This window comes from Schistocerca americana, chromosome 1 (assembly GCF_021461395.2).
Source record: "Schistocerca americana isolate TAMUIC-IGC-003095 chromosome 1, iqSchAmer2.1, whole genome shotgun sequence".
Lineage (NCBI taxonomy): Eukaryota > Metazoa > Arthropoda > Insecta > Orthoptera > Acrididae > Schistocerca > Schistocerca americana.
Window position 1 is genome coordinate 853,881,440 of NC_060119.1, and position 17,802 is coordinate 853,899,241.

Sequence of the window (17,802 nt, forward strand, 5' to 3'; positions counted from 1 at the left end):
GTGTACCGTGACTCTTCACTCCACACAATGTTTTTCCACTGTTCAATCGTTCAATGTTTACGCTTCTTACACCAAGCGAGGCGTTGTTTGGCTTTTACCGGTGTGATGTGTGGCTTATGAGCAGCCGCTCGCACAAGTTTTCTCACCTCCCACCTAACTGTCATAGTACTTGCAGTGGATCCTGATGCAGTCTGGAATTCCTGTGTGGTGGTCTGGATAGGTGTCTGCCTGTTATACACTACGATCCCCTTCAACTGTCGGCGGTCTTTGTCAGTCAACAGATGAGGTCGGCCTGCACGATTTGTGCTGTACGTGTCCCTTCACGTTTACGCTTCACTATCATATCGGAAACCGTGGACCTAGCGATGTTCAGGAGTGTGGAAACCTCGCGTACAGACGTATGACACAAGTGACACGCGATCACCTGACCACGTTCGAAGTCCGTGGGTTCCGCGGAGCGCATCATTCTGCTCTCTCACGATGTCTTATGACTGCTGAGGACGCTGATATGGAGTACATGGCAGTAGGTGGCAGCACAATGCACCTAATATGAAAAATATATGTTTTGGGGGTGTCCGGATACTTTTGATCACATAATGTGTGAGTTTCAGAAGAACATTTGTGTCTGGGACTAGCGAGTCAAAAGGTTCTTTGGATTACAAACAGATATGCTGCAACAAAAATTATTATTTTTGGTGTGTGTGTGTGTGTGTGTGTGTGTGTGTATGTGTGTGTGTTGGTACGTGCGTGCGTCCTTGCTACTTGCAGCTCTTATCATTGTCTGTATAGTTCATTCAGACTGCGATTATTTTCGTGTCGTGAAGATATTCGCTTCTTATCTACAGTAGGAGCGATTTTGCCTGCCTGTATGTTGTACAGCAAGTACAACGAATTTTACTGACTGCCCGAAAACCTTGATAGTCTTCATCTGAATATTAACAATGTTTTATACAATGCTGTGAAATATTCAAAAGGTTACATATATTCTTTTTGTCTCTAAGATCAGAATTTGGTCCGATCGACGTTGAAATCTGATAATTTACAACGCTAGTTTTCTAGAAAATGAAATCTATGTTACCATGTTTCTATTTGACAACTGGTAATGTAGCTGTTTAGCAGTTGCTTGGGATCGCAAAAATGCACAGTAATTAACAGGATTCAGTTCTGTAAGACAGATTACACGGAAATAAACTAAAAATGCGATGTCAAGTTTAGAAGTTTTGGTGTACTTACATTCCAGGGCCCAGGTATAAAGCTCATCAATGAAATCAGCTGGTAACTCCTGATTTTCATCCCTCATTTCATGTACCCTGCGAAAAGAAGAAATGAACAGTCGCAGAAATGACATGAACTGCAGCAAACGAAAATGTGCACGTTGTTTCCGGTGATTATATCAAAAGAAGAAACATTATAATTTAATTATATAAAAACTGAATGCAGTTTAGAAATCCTAAATATCACCTTCTGAGTGTCTCCACAGCACTTATTAAAAGGAATGTGTTCACGGAAACGCTGTAATACAATCACGCTTAAAGAAACCGTCACCGTCGACGATATTTTAATTCATTCTGTCATGGGGTAGTCCACGGCGCATAATAAAAGGCTATGCTAAGAGAAAGACGAGGTTAGGCAAAAAATAATGCAGATGATGGCCAAGCCTGCAGGTTGCGCCGTCGTATTTGACCACGAACGGCACATTTGCAATGTCCTTAATACGTTGCAAGTGTCGGTCACGGCCAGAGTTGTGTTCTGTGTAATTGGAAGTGCATTACGATTGAGTTACGTGAATTCGAACGTGGGAAAATTGTTGGTGCTCATATGGTAGGTGCTTCATTAACCAAAGTAGCCGAAGTGTTTGGTGTTTCACGAGGCACCATATCAAAGATGCATATCGCATACACGGAAAGCGGGAAAATCTCAACCACTAAGTAACGACCCGGTCGAAACTGAGTGTTGAGTAATAGTGACAGACGGTCATTAAAGAGAATTTTGACGAAAAATAAGATGTCGACAGCTGCCAAAGTGGCTACAAAGCTGAATGTTACACTCTCGAACCCTATCAACATCTGAAGAACACGAAGAGCTTCACAGGCAGGGAACTGCAGGGCGAGCTGGAACACATCAGTGATGCAAATACTCGTAACAGAAAAACGTGGTGCCGAAGCCATAAAAGCTGCAGTATGGAACAATGGAAGAGAGTAAGTTGGTCAGGTGAGTCTTGTTTCACTCTCTTTCCAACTTCTGGCCGAGTTTAAATCTCAAGAGTCAAACATGCAGGGACTGGGTGATGATTTGCGTAGCCATATAGTGATATTCCATGGGCTCACTGTTACTCTGCCAAAGATTATGTGATCATTTTAGCTGTTCAGGTCCATGCCATGGTAGAATGTTTGTTCCCGCAATGGCACTGCTACTACCCAAGACGACAGAACTGCTGTTAATACAGCTTGCATAGTCCAGCACTGCCTTTGTGGGCACGAGGATTAATTGTCGCATCTCCCCTAGCCTCGACAGTCACCAGATCTTTATGTTACTGAGCGGCTGTGTTCTACTTTAGAGAGAAGAGAGTGCGGTCGCTATCCACCTCCATCATTTCTATCTCAACTTGCCACTATGTGGCAGGAAGAACGGTATCACATCTCTCTTGAAAAACATACGGTACCCGAGTTTTCTTCGTTCCAAGATGACTGGAAGCTGTTTCGACTGTTGACGGGTTCCCTCACCGTGTTAGGCATGGTAATATGTTGTGTTTTTGGTGTTTTCATAATTTTGTCTAACTCTTATATATTTCTGACATCATTTCTTCGTATTTGAAGACCACTTTCCCATTATAAGTCTGCCCCGATAGCTGCGTGGTCACCGCGGCCGCCTATCACGCCAAGAGGCCCGGGTTCGATTCCCGGCTCGGTCGGAGATTTTCTCCTCTCAGGGACTGGGTGTTGTGTTGTACTCATTATCATTTCATCATCACCAGTGGAAGGCAACGGTAAAATACCACTGGATTCACTTCCCTAGACGCTCATGCAGTGGACCTCTCTGACGAGACTTCCCCCATAACAAGACCTGCCATAAGGCAGAACACAAAGATTTTTCCATTATAAAGCCTTGATTAATTTTCGGTTTATAGACCTAACAGCAGGACAGTAAGTCTCTTAAATGCTAGAAGAAAATGGATGTTTATCATGTAAACACAACAACAAAAATTGAGTGGATTTATCTAGTTCATGTTGCAAAAGTGATTTTAAAAAGTAAAGGATGAACAAGAAAACACTTTTTTAGTTTAAGTTTGGAAGGTAAGAGACGAGATACTGGCAGAAGTAAAGCTTTGAGGACCGGGCGTGAGTCGTGCTTTGGTAGCTCAGATGGTAGAGCACTTGCCCGCCAAAGGCAAAGGTCCCGAGTTCGAGTTTCGGTCGGGCAGACAGTTTTAATCTGCTAGGAAGTTTCACTTTTGTAGTACTTACAAAAATCTACAAAATCTTACTGAAGTTGAGAAAACCCTAAATGCGGATGGATATGGACGCATTTTACAGCATTGCGTACCAAGTGCAGTAGAGGAACAGTTAGGAGATGGTGATTCTTCGTATCTACATGGTAATGCATCCTGTAAAAAAGCAGCAACTGTGAGGCAATGGGTTATAGATAATAATATTTCTGAAGTGGACTGGGCTGCCCTGACTCCCGACCTAAACCCAATGTACCACCTTTAAAATTAGAAAGAACATCGACATCGCTCTAGACCCCAGCATCCAACATGACTACCTTCTCTGGTTTCGGCTGTTGAAGAAGAATCGGCTCTCATTTTTCCTATCTTTATTGTATTCGGTTGGTGTGTAAGTATGTAGCCTTTTCCCATAAGTTTAATAAACACAACAGATACACACAACAGAGACTTTAGCCATCAGTAATATAATCACTATTTACAGCAGTCTGCCAACGCTAGGGTAACTTTCCGATTCCGCGACTGTAGAAATCACGCGGTTTTGAGGCGAAGAACTCGTCGAGCCATGTTCGGAGCGCATTTTCATCTGGAAGGAAGTTCCTTGAAGGCTGTTCGATACAGATCGGAGAAGGTAAAAATCAGAGGCCGTAAGATCAAGTGAGTAAAGCGAGTGCGGTATGACTTCCCAACCCAACTACTGTACAGGTACAGTGCTTTTTGTCAGTTTAGCAGAATGCGGGAGGGTGTTATCGTTGAATAGCATCGCTTCACGCAGTCTTCCTGATCGTTGTTCTTAGACTGCGACTGCAAGACGTCTCAGATATTGACGATAAATGTGAGCAGTGGTGGTTACACTTTGGGGAAGCAATTCGTAGTGCACCACACTGCCGCTGTACCACTAGATGCATAACACTAACATTTATGAACGCGCGCAGGTCTTTGTACCGACAGTTGCTGCTTTGTTTGGGCTCAACCATTCCGTTCTTTTCCTTGTTGTTGTTGTGGCCTTCAGTCCGAAGACTGGTTTGATGCAGCTCTCCATGCTACTCAGTCCTGAGCGAGCCTCTTAATCTTCGAGTAACTACTGCAACCTACAGCTTTCTGAATCTGCTATATTCATCTCTTGGTCTTCCTCTACGATTCTCCCCCCCCCCCCCCCCCCCCAAAATAATAAGTTGGTGAGCCCTTGATGTCTCATAATGTGTCCTACCAGGCAATCCCTTCTTTTGGTCAAATTGTGCCACAGAACTCTTGTCTCCCCAGTTCTATTCAGTACTTCCTCATTAGTTACATGATGGATCCATCTAATCTTCAGCATTCTTCTGTAGCACCACATTTCGAAAGCTTCTATTCTCTTTAATCTAAATTGTTTATCGTTCATGTTTCAATTCCATGCATGGCTACACGCCACACAAATACCTTCAGAAAAGACTTCCTATCACTTAAATCCATTTTCGCTGTTAACGGATTTCTCTTCTTCAGAAATGGTTTTCTTGCCATTGCCAGTCTATATTTTATATCCTCTCTACTTCAGCCATCATCAGTTATTTTGCTGCCCAAATAGCAAACATCCTCTATTACTTAACGTGTCTCGCTCCCTAACGTAATTCCTTTAGCATCACCGCACTCCATTATCCTGTTTTTGCTTTTGATTATGTTCGTCTTACATCCTCTTTTCATAGGACTGTCCATTCCTTTCAACTGCTCTTCCAAGTCCTATCTGTGACAGAATTGAAATATCACCATCAAACCTCAAAGTTTTTATTTTTTCTCAATGAATTTTAGTTCCTACTCCATATTTTTCTTTAGTTTCCGTTACTGCTCGTTCAATGTACAGATTGAATAACATCGGGGGTAGGCTACAACCCTGTCTCATTCCCTTCTCAACCACTGCTTCCCTTTCATGCTATTGGACTCTTACAACTGCCGACTGGTTTCTGTATAAGTTGTAAAGAGCCTTACTCTCCCTGTATTTTACCCCCGCTACCTGCAGTATTTCAAAGACAGTATTCCAGTCAACATTGTCAAAAGCTTTCTCTAAGTCTACAAATGCTATAAGCGTACGTTTGCTTTTCCTTAATCTATCTTCTAAGATAAGTGTTCCTGTGTTTCTCCGGAAACCGAACTGATCTTCCGCGAGGTCTGCTTCTACCAGCTTTTTCATTCTTCTGTAAGGAATTCGTTTTACTGTCTTGCAACCAAACTGATAGTTCAGTAAATTTCTCACTTGTCAGCAACTGCTTTCTTTTCGAATTGGAATTACCACATTTTTCTTTAAGTCTGAGAACATTTCGCCTCTCATACATCTTGCACATCAGATAAAGGAGTTGCCTCATTACTGGCTCTCCCAAGGCTATCAGCAGTTCTGATGGAACGTCGACTACCCGCGGGGCCTTGTTTCGGCTAAGATCTTTTACAGCTTTGTCAAATTCTTCTCGCATTACCGTATCTCCCATTTCATCTTCATCTATGTCCACTTCCCTTTCTATAATACTGCTTTCAAGTTCATCTCCCTTGTACAGACCCTCTAATATATTCTTTCCACCTTTCAGCTTAGAACTGGTTTACCACCTGAGCTCATACAACTGATTCTCTTTTCCCCAAGGGCCTCTTTAATTTTCCTGTATTCAGCATCTATCTTTATCCTAGTGAAATGTGCTTCTACATCCTTGCATTTGTCCTCTAGCCATTCCTGCTTAACAATTTTGCACTTCCTGTCAATCCCATTTATTAGACGTTTCTGTTCCCTTTCGCCTGCTTCATTTACTGCATTTTTTTGTTTTCTCCTTTCGTGAGTTGAATTCAGTATCTCTTGTTTTATCCAAGGCTCCCTCTAAGCCTTGTTTATTTAGCGCTTTGATCCTCTGCTGCCTTCATTCTTTCATCTTCTACTGTAGTCGTTTCCCCTGCTTTACCAACCATTACCTGACGGTTCCTCTGAAATTCTCAGGAACCTCTGGTTCTTTCAACTTATCCAAGTCCCATGTCCTTAATTTCCTAGATTTTTGGAATTTCTTCAGTTTTAATCTACAGTTCATAACAAATAAAGTTTGGTCAGAGTCCACATCTGCCCCTGGAAATGTCTTACTACTTAAAATCTGGTTCCTAAATCTATGTTTACTCATTATACAATCAATCTGAACCTTCCAGTGTCGCCAGATCTCTTCCACGTATACAACCTTCTTTCATGATTCTTAAAGCAAGTGTTAGTGATGATTAAATTATGCTCTGTTCAAAACCCTACCAGGTGGCTTGCACTTTCATTCCCTTCCTCCGTTCATATTCACCTACTATTATTTCTTCCCTTCCTTTTCCTACTACCGAATTCCAGTCCCCCATCACAATTAAGTTTTCGTCTCCTTTACTACATGAATAATTTCTTCTCGTTATGTTAGCGTAAAGGCACCACTTCTCGTCACCAGTAACAATGAATGATCGGTGCTGTTCACGAGCCAATTGATGACGTGCAAGCAGAGATGCATGTATAGCCAACTGCTGATTTATGTGATTTTGGCTTAGAGCATGCAGTAGTCAGACTCGCGGTTTTTGAATTTTCCCTGCTGCACAAATATCGCACGATAGTGGAATGATCGTAGTTCGTCACATTTGCCAGTTCTCGAGCACGCTGAAGTGGAAAATTGTGTATCAATGCGTTTAAACGATTTTTATCAAACCCCAAAGATCTTCTTGAACGTGGTGAATCAGTAATGTCAAAGCGATCCTTTTTAAAACGAGAAAACCATTCTCTTGCCGTGCTCGGTCCAATGGCATCATCCCCCATACGGGGCGCAAATGTTTCTGGCTGCCTCCGCTGCTGTCACCGTCTATTGAATTCAGACTGAAGAATATGTCGGAAACGTTACGATTTCTCCACTTGGAATTCCATTTTCTAGCGTCCACAGCTCCACTCACTTTCTCCAAACGACAAAATGACAATATGTAAACTCAAATAGCAACAGTAAACCACAAATAAAAAATGACATTTGACAAATAAACCCATAGCAACCCGAACACCGACATGCAAAACAAAAACGCTACGAACTTATGCACAAACCTAATACAACGTGTCAGTACAGAACAGGTTTCAGAACAGAGAGTTTCATTATCAAAGACGTATCGTTCTGTTTAATGTAGCTAAGGAAAATATTATAGTACTGTTACTTAGATCACAGACCGTTTATGTGTAGTGTCATGCCGTCTGTAAGCTCATGTCTACAGCTTACAGGGTAATCTATACATTATTCGTATACTGTAGACCCTGTACGGTTGATGCAGAGCTAACACTGCGTTATTGTCATCACCTCTGTGGATGTCATAAAGCTAAAAGCTAGTTGTACACCCGTAAAATCTCTGCCTAACGAGATTTTTGGATGGTGCCGTTAACATAGTGAAATTCATTCTGTAGCTAGAGATATTTAGCCTTTATCCATTCCACAGGAACTACAATATACGAAAGAAGTGTATATTATCCTATAAACTGCAGTCTTGCACAAGTCAATGAGAAACCGTCTTTAACCTATGAAAAAGACAATAACATTTTATTGGGGCTACAGGACATATGACAGTAACCGTTTGATAATGTATACGTATTATAAATTAAAGCCTCCCCCCCCCCCCCCCCTGGTTTTTCGATCAGTACTTCAAGGCTTTTTTGTGGTAAGTTCCAATGGGACCAAACTGCTAAGGTCATCGGTCCCAAGGCTTACACACTAATTAATATAACTTACGCTAAGGACAACACGCACACCCATGGCCGAGGGAGGACTCGACCCTCCGACGGGGGGAGCCGCACGAACCGTTGCAAGGCGCCCGAGACCGAGCGGCTACCCCGCAAATTTCAGGAACTATTGCAAGGATTTTTATATGATCTTTACTTATAGATACATTGATTCATGAGGAAGGTTTGTGTATATAATTTATCGCTGCTACGCCAGACAAGTAGTTCTGTCTTCGATGCTTACAGTTTGTGGTAGCCGTGAGAAGTCGGGGAGGGTTGCTGTAGGCCTGCATTTTCCAACACCGCTTATGCTCTAACAGATGATACCGTAAAGTTAACTATTTAGAAAATAGTTTTTCCCATATAGACTAGTTTATACAACAGCAGACCGAAGCCACTGCATGATCATAATGAAGAAACTGAAGTAGATAAAATCAGGATATTGTTAACGACTAATTTTAACCCATTTTCCCACATCTGCGCCTTCGGGTGTCCTTCAGAACTGTAAGTGTCCCAGAGTCGTCGACAACGATAACAATGTCACGTTGAATTGAAGCACCTTTCAAGAAATGTAAACTGGTTGCGATTGGAGAAAGTGAAACAAATGTAGAGCATAAAATAATGACAGCAGGAGGTCCCACTACAGCAACTAATGCCCTCCCATCGAATCATCAGAAGGAATTTTCGGATCAGAATACGACACTTCTCTTGTGGACCCTCGGCCCCGTCTTCATCGTTTTTCATGACAGCCATATACATTTCAATGGAAGAAACTGCTTATCGCTCTTTGAACGAGTGTCGTTCAGTAAGTAATGCAACACATTTCTTTTTTCGGCCAGTTGCGTGTGAACAAAAGGAGAATTTCTTGTGGTACATCATGAAGTAGTCCCCCTTCAGCCCCTACAGTTTCATGAAGTTCCGTTAGGTGGTGGCGCCATATGAATGCATTCAAAATGGCGTCTGTATCGGTGATACGTTCCAAGCAGACGGCTGTCACTGAGCTTCTTTGGCGGAAAACCAGTGCACCACAGATATTCATAGGCGCTTGCAGCATGTCTGCGGACATCTGGCAATGAACAAAAGCACGATGAGTCGTTGGGCGAGGCGTCTGTCACTGTCACAAGAAGCTTGTGCAAACCTGTCCGATCTGCCACGTGCTGCCCGGCCGGAAACAGCTGTGACTCCTTCATTGTTGGATCGTGCAGACACTCTCATTCGAGGTGAACGGAATTCACAGTCAAACGCCTCGCTGCGCGACTGGGCGTCGCTCGCTGTTGGTAGTGCCAACACACTCGTCGGTCAGTTGTGATACTGTGTTTCTGGCCGCCTAACAGAAGACCATAAAGAGCAACGAAGGACCATCTGTGAGGGATTGCTTGCGCGTTACGAGGCTGATAGTGACAATTTTTTGTAGAACATCGTCACAGACGATGAAACAGGGGACAATCACTTCGAACCGGAAACAAAACGGCAATTCACGGAGTGGCACCATATCACCTCTCCTCCGCAAAAAAACCTTCAAAGCTGCAACCTGAGCCGGTAAAGTCATGCCGACTGTCTTCTGGAGCACTGAAGGGCTTATTCTGTTCGACGTCCTCTCTCATTGAGCAACGATCAACTCTGAAGTATATTGCGTTACCCTCAGGAAACTGAAGAAAGGGCTTTTGCGAGTTCATTGTCACAAAATTGCTAACGAACTTCCCCTTTTCCGCGACACAAGGCCTAGAGGAGCTCACAAGACTTTATAGGACTGTTCTTCTTCATCATCCACCCTACAGCCCGGATCTCGCACCTTCCGACTTCCGTCTGTTTGGCCCAATGAAGGACGCACTCTACAGGCAGCTGTACGTGCGTGATTGGGAGGTGACGGGTGCAGCATACCAGTCCCAGGCCCCAGTAAGTTGGCGTAAGGCTGTCGCACTGAACGGAAATTATGTTGAAAAATAGGGTTTGTCAGCGAAAAAAGGTGGGGAATAATATGGTGTTTTGGAGTCCTGAATAAAACAGACCTGCTTTCAGAGAAAAACATGTCGCATTACTTACTAAATGCCACTCATATCTTTACATTTATCTGGGAAAAGAATTATTGATTACAGATAACGAAAGTACAAGGAATAGTAACGGCGGGGAACAATGGTCGCAAATATAAGATGCATAGCTATATTTATAATGCTAGTAATAGCTTTAATTGTTTTACTGTCGTCATAGCAATGTGGTGTTAATACTGTGGCTGGAATAACATGCTGTCAAAATCGCAGTGCTATCACCAGCTGCTGGTGTCTAGAATATGTCGAAGCGGGGAATGACTTACTCAGATGCTGGCGGGTCCAACACCATTGGCAATACTTCCTTCAGACCTATAGTTACTGAATGAAGGGTGAACGTCAAGCACAGCGTGAAACTCAGGAGGTTCTACACAAGTTCAGTTGGCTTGAGATAAGGGGCACCTATTTTCATGTTTCGATCGCATTCAGCAAGCCGTTTGCAGACATTTTTAACTATGTCTAGAGACGCATCACCTTGCGGAATACACGATCCTACACAAGGAATACAGCCACCACGTACGTGATTTCTGAAGATGGATTTATAAAACAAACAGGTGAGTATTATTTTCTGCATGAATTAATGACGATGTGGCGGACCACGTAAACGTAGCGCTGCCACACCGACCGGTGCCCTTCCTGCAGTAATCGCAGAATGTTCGTTCTCCGACGTTTCTCGCCGGAAAAGCCGACGTCCGCTTGAGAGGTTCCATGTCCTCTTTTGCATGTCGCCACTCATTTTCAACAGTTTTATTAATGTTCTGTGTCATTGCACGGTGGTAACAGATCGAATAAGGTTGTTGTAATGAATTTGTACTGAGAGCTCAAAAATACTTTTCACTTGAATTCCTATTCCTGTTGGGTTACTTCCCTGTGTGGCCTGTGCGAGGCGAGCGAACATCGGAGGACGCGGTACACTGCATTTCCGGTTGGGGGCTGCACTCGCCCGAATTCTGAGGGGTTCGTACAATGGGGTTAAGCGCCTGGCAGAACGACTGACGTCGGTCGAGTTTCGCCTGTTGTATGCAGGGCGAAACGACCTGCGAGACGTCTGAGTGTCGCCGCAGTTTGTGTGTTTACCGTTCCGGCGCGTCCGACTGACTGCATTGTCCTCTTGATTCTGAAAATACTTGTGGACTGCGCCCTGCTGGGTGCGACTGTCTGACGTCAGATGGCTGCTGGTCTACGCACGTTGTTTTCGTAGCCGGTTAAACGGCAAGTTCAGTGCCCTCAGCTGAATAGCAGAGGCATGACTGGTCAACTTAAACTGAGGCTAGCTGACGTCATAAAGCCCTGATCGAAATTGGAGGGAACGGTCGCTATTGGCGCGAATGATGTTCTGAGACAGTGTGGGGGAATTTTGAAATCAGAACTGAATGCTGATTCGCGGTTTTCGAGGATGGTAGGGAGTTGAGCAATGTTGGCGTTGCGTTGCGTTGCGCGGGCGCAGTAGAATTCGGGATCTGATCTTCGTCGGAGTCGGACTGTTATGCGACTTAGTCGCACTTTTTCGGCAGAACTTAGAATTCTGGACAACCTTCGAGGCAAGGGGTTGAAACAGAGTTGCTGCACACTAGAAGTCGGCGCCTATACCATCAGAAAGCTGCCTCGCGACGACCTGCTACAAATTTCAGGATTGGTAAAGTATTTTGCGGCTCCGGCATTGTAGGACCTATCAATTTTATACTGAAGTCGTCAGCAGCACGCGCGCTCGCTTTGCCACAAGTCCACCTTGCTTGTTTCTCCATGTGATCCCATGTGAGCTCTCACTACTAATCGCGATACTGCAATATAGTCGAGAGAGTAATATTTGATTGGTTAGGACCTCCAGTCATTACCGTCAAGCTATTGCATCACAGAGAGTAGGAGCCCTTGTTCTCGAATCAACTCTTATTCGCATAATAGTTCAGAATACCCTATCCTTTAACATACTGTATGCATCGATAATCATGTGCCTTTATGTTCTGATGTATAATAAATATCATTGTAATATTTAAGCCGCATATCATTTGTAGATATATGCAGAATCCCATTTGCTGTTGTTTATTATGATAAAGTTCTCTTTCTTTCCCTCTGAGTAGATTACGATTTTTATTAAATTATTATGAATGTGCACTTCTTATTTTACCATTAGCAGGGTCCTCCATCATCTCCCTTCGTGACCGTTGTGTGCATAGTTAATTAGGTGGTAGGTAAGGAGGGGTCGAGTGCATGTCTCGTTCTCATGCAAAATTCGTCAGAATTAAAGAGGTACAAACTCTTCTCCACCCGAGCACCTCACACATTACGTCCTGGGAAGCAGGAATCGGTTATTCTTTTCAACCAGCATCAATCCAGCTTCCTTAATGCAGGCCCACCGTCGTAAGAATTGGAGAAACTGTTATGCATTTATTTCGAAACCGCGTATGCACTGGCGTAGGATGAACGTGTGTCGCAGATATGAGTCTGCCTGACGTTTTATTTATTGGAGCTATGAGATGTTCCACTGCAAAATGTCGACATTGACCCTCGTACTCGACATTCAACTTGGAAATCAGCTGCATGTGAGCTGCACAGCTCCCCAAAAAATTTATTCACAGGAATGCCATGATATGCTTTCCCAACAAAAGTGCTTAAACAGGCGGCCCGGGTGGCAGAGCTGTTCTAGGCGCTACAGTCTGGAACCGCGCGATCGCTACAGTCGCAGGTTCGAATCCTGCCTCGGGCATGGATGCGTGTGATGTCCTTAGGTTAGTTACGTTTAAGTAGTTCTAAGTTCTAGGGGACTGATGACCTCAGAAGTTAAGTCGCATAGTGCTCAGAGCCATTTTTTGCTTATACATTTCAGTAATTCGCAGGTCCACAAGTACTGCTTTACCTTGACACGAAGTAAAAAAAAAAAAAAAAATAAATAAATAAATAAAACAGGAACTCTGCTACTAGGCCTTGAATAATGCATCTATGTCTACATGATAACTCTGCAATTCACAATTAAGTGCCAGGCAGAGGGTTCATCGAACCACCTTTAAGCTACTTTCCTAATGTTCCACTCTCGAAAGCGCGCGGGAAAAACGAACACTTAAATCTTTAGGTGCGGAATCTGATTTCTCTTGTTTTATTGCGATGATCATTTCTCCTTTTGTAGGTGAACGCCAACAAAATATGTTCATCCTCTAAAGACAAAGATCGTGACTGAAATTTCATGACAAGGTCCTGTTGCAACGATAAACATCTAAGTTTTAATGATTGCCACCCGAAGTAGAAATCGTTCCCGCGGCACACTCTTCCCTATTTCGCAAGAATCCAAAACGAGCTGTCCTTCTTTGCACTTTTTCGACGTCTTCCGTCAATCGTAACTGACACGGATCCCATACCACGCAGCGATACTCCAGAAGAGAGCGAACAAGCGTAGTGTAAGCAGTCTCTTTAGTAGATCTGTTGCATTTTCTAAGTGTTCTGCTACTAAACAGCAATCTTCGGTTTGATTTCACCACACCATTACCTATGTGATCGTTCCAATGTAAGTTTTTCGTAATTGTAATCCCTGAGTATTTAGTTGCGTTCACATCCTTTAGATTAGAGCGATTTATGGTGTAACTGAAATTTAGCGGATTCCTTTTAGTGCTCTTGTTCATGATTTCCCACTTTTCATTACTTCGAATCTATTGCCACTTTTTGCAGCATACAGATACCTTGTCTAAATCATTTTGCAATTCGTTTTGATCATATGATGATTCTACATGACGGTAAACGACAGCATCATCTGCAATGTAAGAGGGCTGTCTCCTAAATCATTTATGTAGATCAGGGACAGCAGAAGGTCTACAACACTTCCTTGGGGAACGCCAGATATTAGTTCTGTTTTACTCGATGACTCTCCGTCAATTATTACGAATTGTGATCTTTCTGACAGTAAATCACGAATCCAATCGCACAACTGAGGCGATATTTTCATAGGCACGCAGTTTGGTTTGAATTCGGTTGTGAGGATAATTGTCCAAAGCCTTCTGGCAATCTAAAAATATGGGATCAATTTAAGGCCCTTGTCAATAGCACTCATTACTTCGTGAGAATAAAGATCTAGTTGCATTTCACAAGAACGGTGTTTTCTGAATCCGTGTTGGCTATTTGTCAATAAATCATTTTCTTCGAGGTGGTTCATAATGTTCGCGTAAAGTATAGGCTATGTTCCATAATCCTATTGCAAATCGACATTTCTGATATGGGTCTGTTCAGCGGATTACACGATGCTCACTGTTATAGAATCCCTATATTAATGACATATTAAATAATGTAATATGTTAAACGCATCAAGGTGAAGAACATTACGTGTAAAATATGATAGGTGTTACGATACAAATGCGGTAAATATTGTTTATATGAGAATAATTGGAAGAGAATTTTAGTTATCAAGGTAAAGAATAAACAGTGTGACGGTCTGTGAATAGTTCTTTGAGTAATAAACTCTTACGTCTTATTGGTAAACGATTAACAAGACCGGACAGCAGAGTACTATTTCTGTGGATATAAAGCAGACGATTATTCCAGAATGAGATTTTCACTCTGCAGCGGAGTGTGCCCTGATATGAAACTTCCTGGCAGATTCAAACTGTGTGCCCGCCCGAGACTCGAACTCGGGACCTTTGCCTTTCGCAGGCAAGTGCTCTACCGTCTGAGCTACCGAAGCACGACTCATGCCCGGTCCTCACAGCATTACTTCTGCCAGTATCTCGTCTCCTACCTTCCAAACTTTACAGAAGCTCTCCTGCGAACCTTGCAGAACTAGCACTCTTGAAAGAAAGGCTACTGCGGAGACATGGCTTAGCCACAGCCTGGGGGATGTTTCCAGAATGAGAGTTTCACTCTGCAGCGGAGTGTGCGCTGATATGAAACTTCCTGGCAGATTCAAACTGCGTGCCCGACCGAGACTCGAACTCGGGACCTTTGCCTTTCGCGGGCAAGTGCTCTACCGTCTGAGCTACCGAAGCACGACTCACGCCTGGTCCTCACAGCTTTACTTCTGCCAGTATCTCGTCTCCTACCTTCCAAACTTTACAGAAGCTCTCCTGCGAACCTTGCAGAACTAGCATTCCTGAAAGAAAGGATACTGCGGAGACATGGCTTAGCCATCCTTTCTTTCAGGAGTGCTAGTTCTGCAAGGTTCGCAGGAGAGCTTCTGTAAAGTTTGGAACGTAGAAGGCGAGATACTGGCAGAAGTAAAGCTGTGAGGACCGGCCGTGAGTTGTGCTTCGGTAGCTCAGACGGTAGAGCACTTGCCCGCGAAAGGCAAAGGTCCCGAGTTCGAGTCTCGGTCGGGCACACAGTTTTAATCTGCCAGGAAGTTTCAGACGATTATTATTCACGCTTTTGTACATAGACGGTTGTGAGAAATGAGAATATTATATGTATTAAGCATTACTTTTGTAGTTGTCTGCTTAATAATAGGACCATTCATGTAGAATATATAAGTATTTTCAGATTTTACTTAAGATCGCTGCTTCGAGAAATAACATTGCTGGCGCGCAACAATACGCCGCCATTACGCTGCAGATTTAAATTTCTTTAAATTGTGAGACAGGCGCGCAGTTACACATAAACTAAATTATATATTCCGATTTTCAGCATATTATTGAATGAGAGTAATATAACTTAAAGTCAGCTTTCAGTTTTTAATGAGCATTTTTGCAACGTAACGATAGAAATCACTGGTGTTCAAAATTTAAGCAACAAACAGAAATTTTGCTAGGTTGCGTTTATTTTGCAACAAAACAATCTAAACTGGTGACGATAAAGTAAAAACAATGTAAAGAACACAGAACATAAACAAGTGCCCTATGCGTAACGATAGAGAAAAATGTTCTTCGTTTTTTCCAACTTAACGGATTTGCACACACATTCCGACTACTGGTTAATGCGCTCAGCATGGGGTGTTACCATGTCTGGCTGCAGTACAGGCCTGGCAACTACGGGGCATGCTGTGAGTCATGTCATCAGTCTCATGCTGAGGCAATAACGCCCATTCTTCATGCAGAGCTCCTCGCAAGCCCTGGAGGGTGGTTGGTGGATGCTGGCGTGGTGCAGCCCGTCTGCCTAGCGTACTCCAGACATGTTCTATGAGATTCAAGAGGCAGCAGACCAAGCCATGCCTGCAGTATATTTCGTTTTCAAGACAACTGCAACCACCCGTGTGGGCTCACACCACCTAGCAACAACCGAACATGAGGTTTCAAGATCTCGTCGCGATACCCGGCAGCAGTTAAACCTTGCCGATCTGAGGCGTCTTGTCACGGAGGAGGTTCGAGTCCTCCCTCGGGTATGGGTGTGTGTGTCGTCCTTAGCATAAGTTAGTTTAAGTTAGATAAAATAGTTTGTAAGCTTAGGGACCGAGGACCTTAGCAATTTGGTTCCATAAGACCTTACCACAAATTTTCAAATTTCCACACCATGATATCGGTCTCTTTCCACAATGTGTCCCACGTTCCCTCCAGATGCGAATGCGTCGAGAATCACTCTGCAGATCAAATCGAGACTGAGCTGCGGAAAGAACATTCGACCGTCCAGGTGGCATGTTGACGAATTCACTGTAGGCGCAGAGGTACACAGACAGAAGGTCTCCGACAATAAAGGCTGTTCTGCAGAAGCCTTCTGAGCACCGCTTGTTTCGATTCAACACGTCCACTGGGCGCTGCGAGCTCAGATGCCAGCTGTCGTGCAGTACTAAGGCAGTACTGTCGTGTCCTTACGGCCAGGTAACGGTCCTCTGCTTTTGATATCACACGTGGTCGGCCCTGCCCCGGTCTTTGGGATACAGTTTCGGTCTCTGTAAGTTGTCGCCACATCCGACGAACAACAGAACGATTCACATCAAGCCTTTGGGTCACATCAGTTTCCGACTGTCCTGCTTCCATTCGTCTTATTGCTGTCAACCGCAGAGAGTCTGGTATGATTCTTGTTTTTGCCATCTGTGACTGTATACACAGCGATTATGGATGTGGGACTACCTGACAAACACCGGCCCGCTTGATAGGTGCCCTGACGTAATTGTTGACGTGGTTGTCCATTGACCGGAATGCCATCTTCCGTGCAGAACATGACTGTGCGGACATTTTGTATGATTACACCGTGAATTAGACGATAGCATCCAAGAAAAGGTCCCAGAATTAGTATTGCTTACTGAAGGTTATAATGCGCAGATAGTATTGGGAACAGAATGCTGGTTGAAGCCAGACGTCAATGAAAACAAAATCCTAAGTTCAGACAGGAATGTTTATCGTAAGGATGGCTTAGTCGCCAGTGGTGACGGGGTGTTTATTGCAGTAAAAGATTTGATAAAATCTAGTGAGGTTATCACGGATTCCGAATGTGCATTAAGCTGGGTGTAATTGAGTATCAGAGAACGGTCAAAAATAGTGATCGGATGCTTCTATAGACCACATGGGTCAGGATCTGTAGTTGTACAGCGCTTCAGACACAACTTGCAGAATATCATTACCAATTTTCTTGATCATGCCGTTGTAATAGGGGATGACTTCAACTTGCCAGGTATAGATTGGGAGTGTTATGCCATCAAAACTGGTGCCAAAGACAGGGAACCGTGTGGCATTGTTCTGGATGTCTTGTCC

The 17,802-nt window shown here is 43.6% G+C and overlaps 1 protein-coding gene across 1 annotated transcript in view; it reads right to left on the minus strand.

Moving 5' to 3' along the window:
* The window catches only part of LOC124594647 (probable cytochrome P450 49a1), a 142,498-nt gene that overhangs the window by 82,964 nt on the left and 41,732 nt on the right, over positions 1 to 17,802 (minus strand). Inside the window, exon 5 of the mRNA XM_047133020.1 lies at positions 1,234 to 1,310. Within this exon, the coding sequence (XP_046988976.1) occupies positions 1,234 to 1,310 (77 nt within the window). The remainder of the gene's footprint in view (positions 1 to 1,233; positions 1,311 to 17,802) is intronic.